The 14,690-nt window shown below is 32.2% G+C and overlaps 1 protein-coding gene across 1 annotated transcript in view; it reads right to left on the bottom strand.

Annotated features, from left to right (window-relative positions):
* LOC129910799 (ankyrin-3) overlaps nucleotides 1–14,690 on the bottom strand; it is a 97,454-nt gene that overhangs the window by 33,303 nt on the left and 49,461 nt on the right. The window contains exon 18 of the mRNA XM_055988346.1: nucleotides 14,024–14,125. Within this exon, the coding sequence (XP_055844321.1) occupies nucleotides 14,024–14,125 (102 nt within the window). The remainder of the gene's footprint in view (nucleotides 1–14,023; nucleotides 14,126–14,690) is intronic.

Here is a 14,690-nt window from a genome sequence, read left to right as displayed (position 1 = left end):
ATTTACCTGTGAGATTGATTGTGCTTAATTCTTTGACATTTTTGCCAGGAAATTTATGTTTTTCCCAGCTCTCAATATCTGAATCGGAACTATTATCTTCTGCACTTGCACCGTCAGCACCGAGATCTTTTAGGACTTCTTCGGGGGATTTTTCCGAAGGAATAGCCACGACGATCTTATCATGTTTGTGACTAGTAACATCAGTGGATTTTGTTAAAGCATCGGATTTTAGTTTTTGCCCGCCAAGGAAAACCGAACTGAATGCTTTTGAAATAATAACATCGCTAGAATTAAAAGTTTCAACATTACGCTCAAGATAAGAGTCTCTTAATTCCGTCTCTTTGACAAGTTCATCGTCTAACTTATTAGAAGTTTCTTCGACAATATCATCGATAGCTCTCTTGAAAGGATCTGACTTTGGTTGCTCCAAACCCTCACTTACAACAACTAATCGGTATTCTTTTGAAATTGAAATATCGGAAGATTTTACCTTTTTATCTGATACAGAAGGTTGTTCGATCATTTCATCGATAGACCTCTTGAAGGGGTCTGACTTTGCAGAAGGTTCTTCGACAAGTTCATCGATAGACCTCTTGAAAGGATCTGACTTTGGTTCCTCCAAACCCTCACTTACAACGACTGATCGATATTCCCTTGAAACAAAAACATCGGAAGATTTTACCTTTTTATCGGATATAAGAACTTCTTCGACCATTTCATCGATAGACCTCTTCAAGGGGTCTGACTTTGCAGAAGGTTCTTCGACAATATCATCGATTGACCTCTTGAAAGGATCTGACTTTGGTTCCTCCAAACCCTCACTTACAACGACTGATCGATATTCCCTTGAAACAGATACATCGGAAGATTTTACTTTTTTATCGGATATAGAAACTTCTTCGACCATTTCATCGATAGACCTCTTGAAGGGGTCTGACTTTGCAGAAGGTTCTTCGACAAGTTCATCGATTGACCTCTTGAAAGGATCTGACTTTGGTTCCTCCAAACCCTCACTTACAATGACTGATCGGTATTCTCTTGAAACAGAAATATCGGAAGATTTTACCTTTTTATCGGATATAGAAACTTCTTCGACAATTTCATCGATAGACCTCTTGAAGGGGTCTGACTTTGGAGAAGGTTCTTCGACAATTTCATCGATAGCTCTCTTGAAAGGATCTGACTTTGGTTCCTCCAAACCTTCACTTACAACGACTGATCGATATTCCCTTGAAACAGAAACATCGGAAGATTTTACCTTTTTATCGGATATAGAAACTTCTTCGACCATTTCATCGATAGACCTCTTGAAGGGGTCTGACTTTGCAGAAGGTTCTTCGACAATATCATCGATAGACCTCTTGAAAGGATCTGACTTTGGTTCCTCCAAACCCTCACTTACAATGACTGATCGGTATTCTCTTGAAACAGAAATATCGGAAGATTTTACCTTTTTATCGGATATAGAAACTTCTTCGACAATTTCATCGATAGACCTCTTGAAGGGGTCTGACTTTGCAGAAGGTTCTTCGACAATTTCATCGATAGCTCTCTTGAAAGGATCTGACTTTGGTTCCTCCAAACCTTCACTTACAACGACTGATCGATATTCCCTTGAAACAGATACATCGGAAGATTTTACCTTTTTATCGGATATAGAAACTTCTTCGACCATTTCATCGATAGACCTCTTCAAGGGATCTGACTTTGGAGAAGGTTCTTCGACAATTTCATCGATAGCTCTCTTGAAAGGATCTGACTTTGGTTGCTCCAAACCCTCACTTACAATGACTGATCGGTATTCTTTTGAAACAGAAATATCGGAAGATTTTACCTTTTTATCGGAAACAGAAGGTTCTTCGACAAGTTCATCGATAGACCTCTTGAAAGGATCTGACTTTGGTTCCTCCAAACCTTCACTTACAACGACTGATCGATATTCCCTTGAAACAGAAACATCGGAAGATTTTACCTTTTTATCGGATATAGAAACTTCTTCGACCATTTCATCGATAGACCTCTTGAAGGGGTCTGACTTTGCAGAAGGTTCTTCGACAATATCATCGATAGACCTCTTGAAAGGATCTGACTTTGGTTCCTCCAAACCCTCACTTACAATGACTGATCTGTATTCTCTTGAAACAGAAATATCGGAAGATTTTACCTTTTTATCGGATATAGAAACTTCTTCGACAATTTCATCGATAGACCTCTTGAAGGGGTCTGACTTTGGAGAAGGTTCTTCGACAATATCATCGATTGACCTCTTGAAAGGATCTGACTTTGGTTCCTCCAAACCCTCACTTACAACGACTGATCGGTATTCTTTTAAAATTGAAATATCGGATGATTTTACCTTTTTATCGGATACAGAAGGTTCTTCGATCATTTCATCGATAGACCTCTTGAAGGGGTCTGACTTTGCAGAAGGTTCTTCGACAAGTTCATCGATAGACCTCTTGAAAGGATCTGACTTTGGTTCCTCCAAACCTTCACTTACAACGACTGATCGATATTCCCTTGAAACAGAAACATCGGAAGATTTTACCTTTTTATCGGATATAGAAACTTCTTCGACCATTTCATCGATAGACCTCTTGAAGGGGTCTGACTTTGCAGAAGGTTCTTCGACAAGTTCATCGATTGACCTCTTGAAAGGATCTGACTTTGGTTCCTCCAAACCCTCACTTACAATGACTGATCGGTATTCTCTTGAAACAGAAATATCGGAAGATTTTACCTTTTTATCGGATATAGAAACTTCTTCGACAATTTCATCGATAGACCTCTTGAAGGGGTCTGACTTTGCAGAAGGTTCTTCGACAATTTCATCGATAGCTCTCTTGAAAGGATCTGACTTTGGTTCCTCCAAACCTTCACTTACAACGACTGATCGATATTCCCTTGAAACAGAAACATCGGAAGATTTTACCTTTTTATCGGATATAGAAACTTCTTCGACCATTTCATCGATAGACCTCTTGAAGGGGTCTGACTTTGCAGAAGGTTCTTCGACAAGTTCATCGATTGACCTCTTGAAAGGATCTGACTTTGGTTCCTCCAAACCCTCACTGACAACTACTGATCGGTATTCTTTTGAAATTGAAATATCGGAAGATTTTACCTTTTTATCGGAAACAGAAGGTTCTTTGACAATTTCATTGATAGAGCTCTTGAAAGGATCTGACTTTAGTTGCTCCAAACCTTCACTTACAACGACTGATCGGTATTCTCTTGAAACAGAAACATCGGAAGATTTTACCTTTTTATCGGATATAGAAACTTCTTCGACCATTTCATCGATAGACCTCTTGAAGGGGTCTGACTTTGGAGAAGGTTCTTCGACAATTTCATCGATAGCCCTCTTGAAAAGATCTGACTTTGGTTCCTCCAAACCCTCACTGACAACTACTGATCGATATTCTTTTGAAATTGAAATATCGGATGATTTTACCTTTTTATCGGAAACAGAAGTTTCTTCGACAATTTCGTCGATAGCCCTCTTGAAAGGATCTGACTTTGGTTCCTCCAAACCCTCACTGACAACTACTGATCGATATTCTTTTGAAATTGAAATATCGGATGATTTTACCTTTTTATCGGAAACAGAAGTTTCTTTGACAATTTCGTCGATAGCCCTCTTGAAAGGATCTGACTTTGGTTCCTCCAAACCCTCACTTACAACAACTGATCGGTATTCTTTTGAAACAGAAATATCGGATGATTTTACCTTTTTATCGGATACAGAAGTTTCTTCAACAATTTCATCGATAGCTCTCTTGAAAGGATCTGACTTTGGTTGCTCCAAACCCTCACTTACAACGACTGATCGGTATTCTTTTGAAATTGAAATATCGGATGATTTTACCTTTTTATCGGTCACAGAAGGTTCTTCGACAACATCATCGATAGAGCTCTTGAAAGGATCTGACTTTAGTTGCTCCAAACCTTCACTTACAACGACTGATCGGTATTCTCTTGAAACAGAAATATCGGAAGATTTTACCTTTTTATCGGATATAGAAACTTCTTCGACCATTTCATCGATAGACCTCTTGAAGGGGTCTGACTTTGCAGAAGGTTCTTCGACAGTTTCATCGATAGCCTTCTTGAAAGGATCTGACTTTGGTTGCTCCAAACCCTCACTTACAACAACTGATCGGTATTCTTTTGAAACAGAAATATCGGATGATTTTACCTTTTTATCGGATACAGAAGTTTCTTCAACAATTTCATCGATAGCTCTCTTGAAAGGATCTGACTTTGGTTGCTCCAAACCCTCACTTACAACGACTGATCGGTATTCTTTTGAAATTGAAATATCGGATGATTTTACCTTTTTATCGGTCACAGAAGGTTCTTCGACAACATCATCGATAGAGCTCTTGAAAGGATCTGACTTTAGTTGCTCCAAACCTTCACTTACAACGACTGATCGGTATTCTCTTGAAACAGAAATATCGGAAGATTTTACCTTTTTATCGGATATAGAAACTTCTTCGACCATTTCATCGATAGACCTCTTGAAGGGGTCTGACTTTCCAGAAGGTTCTTCGACAATATCATCGATAGACTTCTTGAAAGGATCTGACTTTGGTTGCTCCAAACCCTCACTTACAATGACTGATTCTCTTAAAATAGAAATATCGGAAGATTTAATCTTTTCTTCTTTAACGTTTGTGTCGGCTGCAGAACTTTCTTGGACAATTTTTTCAATAGGTCTCTTGAAACTATCTAATGTTGGTTCATCCAAACCCTCTTTTTGATCGGTCGCACCGACAAATTTCTCGGAAGATTCAACTTTATCGGAAGACTTTGTCTCAATTTTGTCTAAATTCTCAGAAATTTTAATTGTTGTGATAGGAACATTTGTGGATTTTGCCTTTTCTAATTTATCGGATGGACTAAGCTCTTTCTCGGTGGATTTTTTCAATTTATCGATATTCAAAACAGAGATATCTTCTTTTAAACTATTGAACTCTACATTTTTAATAATATCTTTTATATTGGTTTCAATTGGTTTCTCGTGTAAAAGGGACTTTTTCAAGGAATCATAATCTGGCTTTTCAGAAATACTACCTCCGGGTTTAAGCTCATTAGTAATTTGTGTCTCTGGAGATTTTAAAAGTGAATCTTTGAGACTTGTTGTTTCTTTGGAAATAGCTAAAATAGAAATTGTACTAGCAATTGAACTTCGAGAACTAGCAATAGAATCGGGATCTTCCATTGGACTTTTCAAAACATCAGATTCTTTTTGGTTGCTTATTTTTTCTTCCAATGTTTTTATGCTGGTTTCTTTACTTACTTTAGGTGCAGCTAAACTGCTATAAATAGTCTCTTGAAGTAAGAAATTCGTTACCTCTTGACAAATACTAGGCTTTTCAGAAACGACTTTTTTAGAAGAAGTAGAAACTAAGGAAGAAAGAAGTTGTGTTTCATTAGCAGAAATTTGGGAATCGTCAACTATTGAGACTTCTTTTGAAATTTTTGAATGAGATTCATCATGAGTTTCTTGGCTAGTTTGTTGCAAACTCTCAACATGATCTTTAGGTTTTTCTAAAGCGATTTCTGTACTTTTTATTGCTTCAGCAATGAAACTTGAACTAGACTCTTGTTGTTTTCTAGGGAAAGTAGCTTGAAACTCTTCTGAGAAAACAATTGGAGCAGATTGTTCTTTGAAAGATTTAAGATTTGTAAATTTATGAATTTCTTTAGTTTCACGAGATTTTTCCACTGTATCGATTTTTGTATCTTCAACTGAACTTTCAATGTGTTCATGCTTTTTGCTTATATTATCCAATTCTTTGAAAGTTTTTCTTTGAGTTGTAGAAGGCTCTAAATCTGAGCAAGTGATGGAAGTTAGCAAATCGCTTTCTTCAGAGCATTCTTCTTTAACTGATTCTTTTAAATTTGGATCTTCACTTGTTTGCAATATATTGCCACTAAACACAAGCAAAGGCTGTATGTGTTCTTCAACTACAGAACTTGAAAAACTTGACCCGCCCGACTTAATAGTAGTTTTCGAAATTTTTGTTGAACGTTTCTTCTCTCTTATCAGTTGTATTGTCTCTATTTCTTCATCACTTGGAAGCGAATCTGGTGTCTTTGACTGTGAAGACATTTCTGAATCATTGATTCTTTGCATTGAATAATCTTCATTCTCGCTTGCTTCTTGTGAATTCAAACTCAAATTGCTACTACCACAAACTTCAAATTCAGCTTCGGGACTTTGTACATTATCAAGTTCTTTTGTTTTACTTGAAGATTTAGAAATATTTAAAGGATTAAACAAATTCTTTTCAGGACTCAAAACTTGCATTTTTGTTTCTTCGATATAATTTACAAATTCTTCTTGGAAATGTAAGTTCGCTCGTAGTCCCGAAGAATAGCTTTGCGATCTTCTATCAAATTCTTCATGCTTGCTGTACGGCGAAGACATTAAAGGAAAACTATGAGAATGTAGTTTCTCTTCAGTTTCTTGGGAACTTTTAACTGGAAAGGACATTTTTGCAATAGTTATTGTATCAGTGAAGTCGTCTTGACTTCCACTAAAATCTGTCATATCGAATTTTCTCAAACTATCAAATTTCAAAGAATCTTGCACTGATACTTCGATTTTTTCAAATTCGTGTGTAATATTTTTTACTGGAAACTTTGATTCCTCTAATGACTTTTTCTGTGGAAATCCTAAAGGTTTTTCAGCTAAATCAGAAGTCGCAAACTGAAGATCTTGCACAGAATCTTCAACGTTACCTTCAGACACAACTGGCATACAAATCTTCACACATTTTATTTCACAGATTTCTTCGCCAATAGCTTCTAGATCTGCAGAAACTTCTTCATTTGGTATAACTATCTTTTTCTCCAAAAGTTTACATTCAAGAATTTTTACATCTGTGCAAATTAGATCTTCAACAGCCTTCAAATTGAGATCACCTCTAACATTGCTGTATTTAGTTTGAAATGGAATTGTTTCCACACAATTTCCTTCGATTTTTTCGACAACTTCTTTGACAGTATTTAAATTTTCTAACGAAATATCAGGTTTGATTTCTTGATTTTTCTTATCACCAAAACCTTCAGTTTGATTTTCTATCTGTTGAACAAGATTTTTGACACCTTTAAATACTCGTTCATTCTCATTATCACGATCAATAGTTTCATCAATAGTTGGTTTGGAAATAGAAGTTACTTTATGATGAATCAATCGGTTCGTTTGTAGTATTTTATCGGGTTGATCACTAACACCCATTTCGTTGGAAAATGTAGTGCTGTAATACTTTTCCCCAGGACTTTCACTTAATACTTCTTTAATGCATTGTTCTTGCGATGTATTGGAAGCTATCAGTCTTTTTATATCAGCTTGCTGCTGTTTTATGGTAATACCATCTGCTATTTTTTTTTTTTTCCAATTTTAAATTTTTTTTGTTGTAAAAAAGTTTGCAGCGTAAAAGGTGATAATATTTTACATTTATTTCATATATATTTAGTATTTTTTGTATTTTTTATACAAATGTGCATGCAATAATATCTGAGAGAAACCAGAGTAATTATGGCATTTGATAGTCTATTTTATTTTGAAACCTTCTTTTACTAACTTTGTATGGTTTAACTGTGGTTTATCTGTGATCAGAGGTAATTTTTCAACCTTTTCATATTAAAATTTAAGTTTAAGTTTAATAAAAATGAATGTTTTGATTTAAAAAATCATCAATCTTTATAATAATATAAAAATGAAAGGAAAGAGTTTTGTTTTATGACGCCATGTTTACTCCAGCAAGTCTCTTTTTTATTTTTTTGGTTTGAAAAGCACAACGTGTAAATGGAAGCGTTTTTTTTTTAAGATTTAAAAATTATAGATATGAAAAATAATAAATATTAGACAACATACGTGGTCGATTCGACATTATTATTTGGTTTTGTGATTATTATACTATACATATGTATATATAAAGCCGTAAAACCTAATTATGACCATAATGACTAAAAGTAGTACTGCATACAGATTTGGGTGATCCTTATGTCAACTATCTTATATGATCCCTAACCCTTGCAGTGACTTGGAAAAGAATGCAATCTTTAAACGAGCATTGAATGAGTTCAATGAAATGCGAATGATTTTACTCTTTGAATGCACTCATTTGATTACAATCAATTGAATGCATCCAGCAAAGTTTTCCTCAAATGAGATGAAAGAAAAAGTGCAAAAGGATGCGAAGATTTTAAAAAATGTTCAAGATGTAAATGGGTCGAAAAGAGTGCAAATTATGGAAGTGAAAAGAGTGCATTCTTTTGATTGCAAATCATTTAATGGTGAGTTGAATGAATTGTATTTTTTAAGCAAGATGATTGCACTCTTTAACAACTATGAATTTACACCTTCGAGGTATTGTTTAATTTTGTCTACTTCTCCTAAAACATTTAAGAATTCAAAAGTTTTTTTTGTAAATAGCTTTAATGATCATGGTACCCACTATTTAATGGCATGGTAAATTCCAGGGGAAAAGATTATCAATATGTAACTGTAATTTAGTCATTTAATCGAGATTATATGGAATCTATCCTCAATCCTCTTCAAATTTCATTTGTTAACCATATAAATTTATTTTATTAAACTCGTTTAAATCATGAAGATTAAAATTTGTGCTGAACGCACTCACACAAATTTTCAAAAATGAAACGGTTACGGCGATTACTGTAAGACAATTTCGCAAACACGGTGTTTAGATCAAAAAAAAAAATTGTAAAACGCCGAATCGCTCATTATAACCCATTGACTTTGATTCAACAAATGTTGCTAGCGATCTGCTCCTAACGTAAAAGGTGTCTTAACTTATTGTATTTTTTTTTTTTAAGATTTAGCAAGAAAAACTGGCCGTGAAACTTTAATCTTTCTTACTACATGTTCAAAGAATTAAACTTACATGGTTGTAGAATTTTTGTATCCAAAATTATTGATTTCATTTAAAAACCATTTTGATTTATGTAGGTCGAGGATACCTATGTACCTTCATTTATAATCATTTATTGATTAAAAAAATCTTTATTTATCCCAGATAAACTTCTGTGTAAGGTTGACATCTTTGTTGACAAATATGTACTAATATTTTTAAATACGGATTTTTTTATGTTAACATAATACATAACATATTTTACAAATTTTACGAGGTTTTTAATTTTTAATTCAGAAAAAGAACTATTTTTAATTCAGAAAAAGAACTATAAGCGTAGGCTTAAAAAAGTTTAGTTTTTTTATAACACCAATCTTAATAGATTTGCTGAAACATTAGATTTTCCACAACATATTTTAGGTCGACTTTTTCTTACTATACATTGGTACGTTAAGTTTTTTTTTTTTGTTTGTAAAAGATGAATGGTTTATTCGAAAAATACAAAGGACTCCGCACATTTTGTATGGGAAGTGGCCCTCGTAGAAATTGTCTGAAATTTTAGTATGTTGTTCTCTGGAAGCACTTGATCAAAAGTCGATATGGGCAGAAAGTCGAAAAATGGACAGTTTTTTAAAATAACGGTTTTTTTCCGATGACTATCTCAAACATTTTAAAAGGGATAGTAACTCTCTATATTGTGTTTTGCGCTATTTTTAAGGGTCGCTGAGACCGAATCCGAAGTCCATTTTTCCCCATCAAGTCAGGTTTTCAAGATAACATCAAAAAATATTATAGTTTCAAAAAATTTTTTTTTTTGATCTGGGAGTGCGATCTATGTTTATTTTATGTTTTTCTGGTCGCTGAAACCAGATACGAAGTCTTTTTTGCCCTATCACGTCAGGTTTTCGAGATAACCTCAAAAAATATGTTCTTTTCTTTTATGATGTTATCTCGAAAACCTGACGTGATGGGGCAAAATAGACTTCGAATCTGGTTTTAGCGACCCGAAAAACATATAATTAGCACTGTCGCACTTCCAGTTCAAACAAAAAAATTTTTTGAGGCTGTATCATTTTTAGAGGTTATCCAGAAAACCTGAAATGATGGAGCAAAATGGACTTCGGATTCGGTTTCAGCGACTCTAAAAACCTATGGATTCCACTAAATATACATGAACGTAGAATGTCCACAAAAACTGTCCGCTTTAGTTATTTCTTTTGTTTATTTGCAATTTCTGCATTTCTTAAAGGTTCATTCCTTCCTTTAATTTTATTTTTCAATTTTTAAATAGTTACTTTTTTTGAGTTTAACATATAGAATCACCCAAATTAATGCAGTTTAACCTATAGCTTTTCATTTTTAGAGCTAATTTGATACGATTTTGAACAAATTAGGTACTTAAAGTGAGTTTCAAATCCAAATACTAAACTACCAAAACACACGACCTTTACATTAATACTGGGAAATTTATCAAAAGTTCCACTTTCTAAGAGTTGTGAATTAAAATTACATACAAAAGTGTAAGGTATAAGGTAATACATTTTGTTTAGTTCATTTAAGCTATTTCCATTATATAGGTTAAGTACAATAATTTTAGAAACACCAGCAACGATATGTGAAATACTAAAGTTCAGTTTATAATAGTAATCAGAAAATTGTATCACATTCTTCGAATTTTTTATAAATGCTTAAGAATCCATGAATCCAGAATCGACTTCGAACAAAAACTATTTCCTTAAAAGCCCGTCAGAAAAAAATGGTATCCTGATACTGATGTTATCTCTCCCGAAGTAATGGCAAATATTTGTTAATTAGTTAAATTAAGAAAACAGACCGTTAAAGAAAAGCAAGATAGGTTTGTTTGACGCGGAAATATCGATTCGATTACTTATAGAGTATTGACCACATTATGGTTTTCGGTTGTTGCTAAGGAATCGGTCAGTATGGAAAAACTGTCACTGCATTTGTTTAAGTTTTTCTTTTTTTTAATAAAGATTCATAAGAAGTCTAAACCACTACCAAAACTAGCTAACAAATGTATTATAAATAAAATGTTAAAAATCAGATCCTTTTTATTTTAAATAAAATTTTTAAGATACTTTTACCGATATTTTCATGTTTTCAATATAAAATAACAATACAGAAAACCACGAGAAGTTGAGCACAAAGTTGATCCTTTTGATATATTTTCGGTATTAAACAAGTTCCTTTTAAATTGCAACAATTTGATTAATTTGTGTGCTTTATTTTTCGAGTAAAAATTTGAAAATTGTTTATAACTTGAATTTTCGAGGCAGAAATAAAAACCAATAAAGAGAAAAATCAAAATTTCATTCGGGTTATAATTTTTGTTAGGGAGACGAAAATATTTCGTGTGAATGATTTCTGGGTGGAATTCACAATAGAAGTAATCGTGTACTCGAATAAAGAATACAATTTACAGAAACTAATTAAGCATAATCGATGTCCATCGAAATACCTTTATAAGCTTTTGGTTGGAGGTAGCAGACTTAGAGGAGGAGTTGGAAGTTAATCAAATTGAAGAAATGTATAGGTACTATTCAAATGTTGAGTATTTTTAAAGCCGGATCAACTGTCATCGAATCTGCTTGCACTTATGCGAATACCACATCACAGGTTAAGTTTTTTTTTTCATTATACAAGAAAAAGTTTTTTTAATTTATTTTATTTTAATACAAGTCTGCATACAGTTGAACAAATATTAAATAAAACATATTTTATTTTTATTTAATTATGTATATAAAACTATTTGAAATTTAATTTTCTAAAAAAAAAAACAAAAATATGCATTTTTGTCACATTCACATTGTTTTTTAGTTATTTCAAAATTTTCGAAAAAGTAGCTTGTGTTGTCATTCTCCAAAATCGGAATAAAATGTGACTTTATTTATAATAAAACAAGAATAATATTTATTATTATTTGAAAAAAAAAAAAAAAATACAAATACAACAAAGTTTAATGAGAAAAATTAACAACGTTTAAAAGCCTTGATCTGTGAAGCCGTTCCGAACTTTAGTTAAGAATATTTCTTCTCATAGTACTATGTATAAGTTTAAAAGATAATTTTTTGAAATTTTAGCACAGGAATATAAAAACTTGTAAAACCATTTATAATAAGCATTTTTTTAAAGTAGATACATAAATTTATTTGTGACTTTTTTAAAAAGTATTTTATTTTTCATTTTTAAGTATTAGGTGATTATTATCACAATTCTTAAAGGAACTAAAGTTACTGCACCAGTAACGAAGAAACAAATAATCAAAATTATTTTTATTTTAAGTGGAGGATTATACTTTTAGTATTTATTGTAAACAAATCGAATTCTTAAAACATTTCAAAAATGCAAACCCATTACTGACAAGGTCTTGAAAATAGGTTAACTATTCTATTTTCGATGAAAAATATTGCGGATTTATTTATGAAAATACAAATCTGTTACAAAAATCTTTTTTCACGTATGCCCAAAACCCAAAACTCAAAACTAAGCTACTGACTATATCAGAAAACATTGGAAGCTTTATAAGCCGAAAGAAATTTTTTAATCAATCGAAGGAGTCAAAGTTACTTCCCAGAATTTCGACGTAAAAATGGTTAGAAAACATTGCGTGTTCTTAATGATTTGCCTCAACTCGCACTTTATTGTTCGCTGACAAATCAAATCATGAATGGAAGACTTATAGTAAAATAAAAACAAAAACAACACGAACAGTTTGTAATTGGTTAATTGCATAATGAGGTTAAGTTTAAAAACGTTGGTGTTGTAACCAAACTATAAACAAACAAAGGTTAAAACAAGAAGCATTAGTGATATCCACAAACACAATACTAAAGTTTTTGTTTCGTGAGAAGGTGTTGAATACTACAAAAGGCTCTTAGAGGACCGTAAAACGCGTACACATAGAACTGTAGGATTGTTCAAAAGTATCTTTTGAAAATCAAATCAGCAGTTTTCTTGAAATTAGTTATTCCATAAATTTTCTGGATTTTAAATATTTTTGATTTGAAAAAATAGTTTATTATAAATTTTTTTTGTTGTCAAAAGTCACAAAGGACACACAATTTTAAACTAAAAAATCACGGTTTTGACAAATTTTCTTTTTATTCATAATTTCATTATTTCCAAAACTATTGGCTTCTAAATAAACTTTCAATCATAAGGCAGAATTATGCGGAATTTATTGAAATTAATTAATATTTTGATTTTAATAATTGTCGTGGATAAAGGACTTAATGCGAGAGCTTGAGTAAAAATCAATTATTTTCGTATAATCAAAAAAAAACAGGGATTTTTAAAAATTCCTTTAAAAAAAAATATTTAAAACCTATGGACAGAACTTTGATTTGCAAAACTTGTTAAAAGTGTTTGTCACATTGCGATACACACCATTCACAGATAAGTAAAAAAAATTGCTTAAGCGATTTTATTGAAAGAACTTACCGTTACACGGATAATAAATTTCAAAAAAAAAAAAAAACGCCCGTTACGATAAGCACACTATACCTATTAAAGGCTGTGAATATAACTAAAAGACTAAACCGAAATTATAAATCATGGAATATAGTCAATAAGTGTACGAAGCAGAATGCAGAACCCTAGAATAAATCGAATAATTGGATTAGTTAAAGCTTACAGTACACCACCACGTATACAGTATACAACCTGACATAAGGTTTGCTTACATACATACATATGTATATATATAGAAACCAAAAAAGTGCAAATAAGCCCACGCAGTAAGACGAGAGCTCATAATTAAATGGATAGAAAGTGACGAATTTTTTTAAAAACAAATATACAAACTGGCAAACACGATATTCAAGGAAAATTATTTAATTTTTTTGTTTTTTTTTTTTTTGTTTAATGTTTTACATTTACAAATAAAAAAAAGAACCAAATACATTACGAGTATTAATATATATATTAATATGCAATAGTGATGCTGGATGATGCTCATAAAGCAGTTTTACAAATACTATTGCAATTTATTGCATACCATTGAAATATAAGCTTAGCACAATACTTGATTGATTTTTTTTTTTTAGTTATTGTTTTTTTTTTTTTTAATCTAAAAGCAGTAAAAGCTTAAATACATTTATTTGCATACATACCTTTTAATGAAATAAGCATTTGGTCACTTGTTTCATGCTCCTCCTCGACGTCGTCGTCACTTTCGTATTTCTCTTCTGCGTTCATTGTGAAAGCGGAAATTTCTTTAAAAAAGAAAAGAAAAAAAGGGATAGTGTAAAGTTATTGTTTGTATTTTAGAAAGAAAAAAATAATAAAAGCAAAAGTGAATTACTTATTTTATTTTTTATTTTTTATCTATGTACATATATAAAAGAAAACATTTATAGACCCTTATCCGATTGAAAATTCAAGTACCTACGCTACGTTCGAGATGATACAAGCTAGAAAATACCCAAAGGAGCGTGATATACCTAATTTGCTTCTATGACGCATTACAAAAATTGTGCTGACGTCGAGAATCATTTTAGCATTGTCTTTACATACACGTAAATACGTGTTGAAATACACTCAGAAAAAAAAAAAAAACGACATGTAAAATTAAATATGCTCATATTTGATTCTGACTTGAGAAACAAATTTTTGATTTCACGTTGAAACATATTTAATTTAAACATAAAATATTATTTGAATACACAACCCCCTAACCCCGTTATTTACATTATGTGCAATTCCAGCTAACATGTCTAGGAGCATTGTTAAACTCATGGTAAAAGGTAAACATTCGATATTGATTGCCGGCTAAAGACA

This window comes from Episyrphus balteatus, chromosome 2 (genome assembly GCF_945859705.1).
Source record: "Episyrphus balteatus chromosome 2, idEpiBalt1.1, whole genome shotgun sequence".
Taxonomy (NCBI): Eukaryota; Metazoa; Arthropoda; class Insecta; order Diptera; family Syrphidae; genus Episyrphus; species Episyrphus balteatus.
Note: the sequence above shows the minus strand (reverse complement) of the source record. Positions and strands in the feature narration are given on the sequence as shown.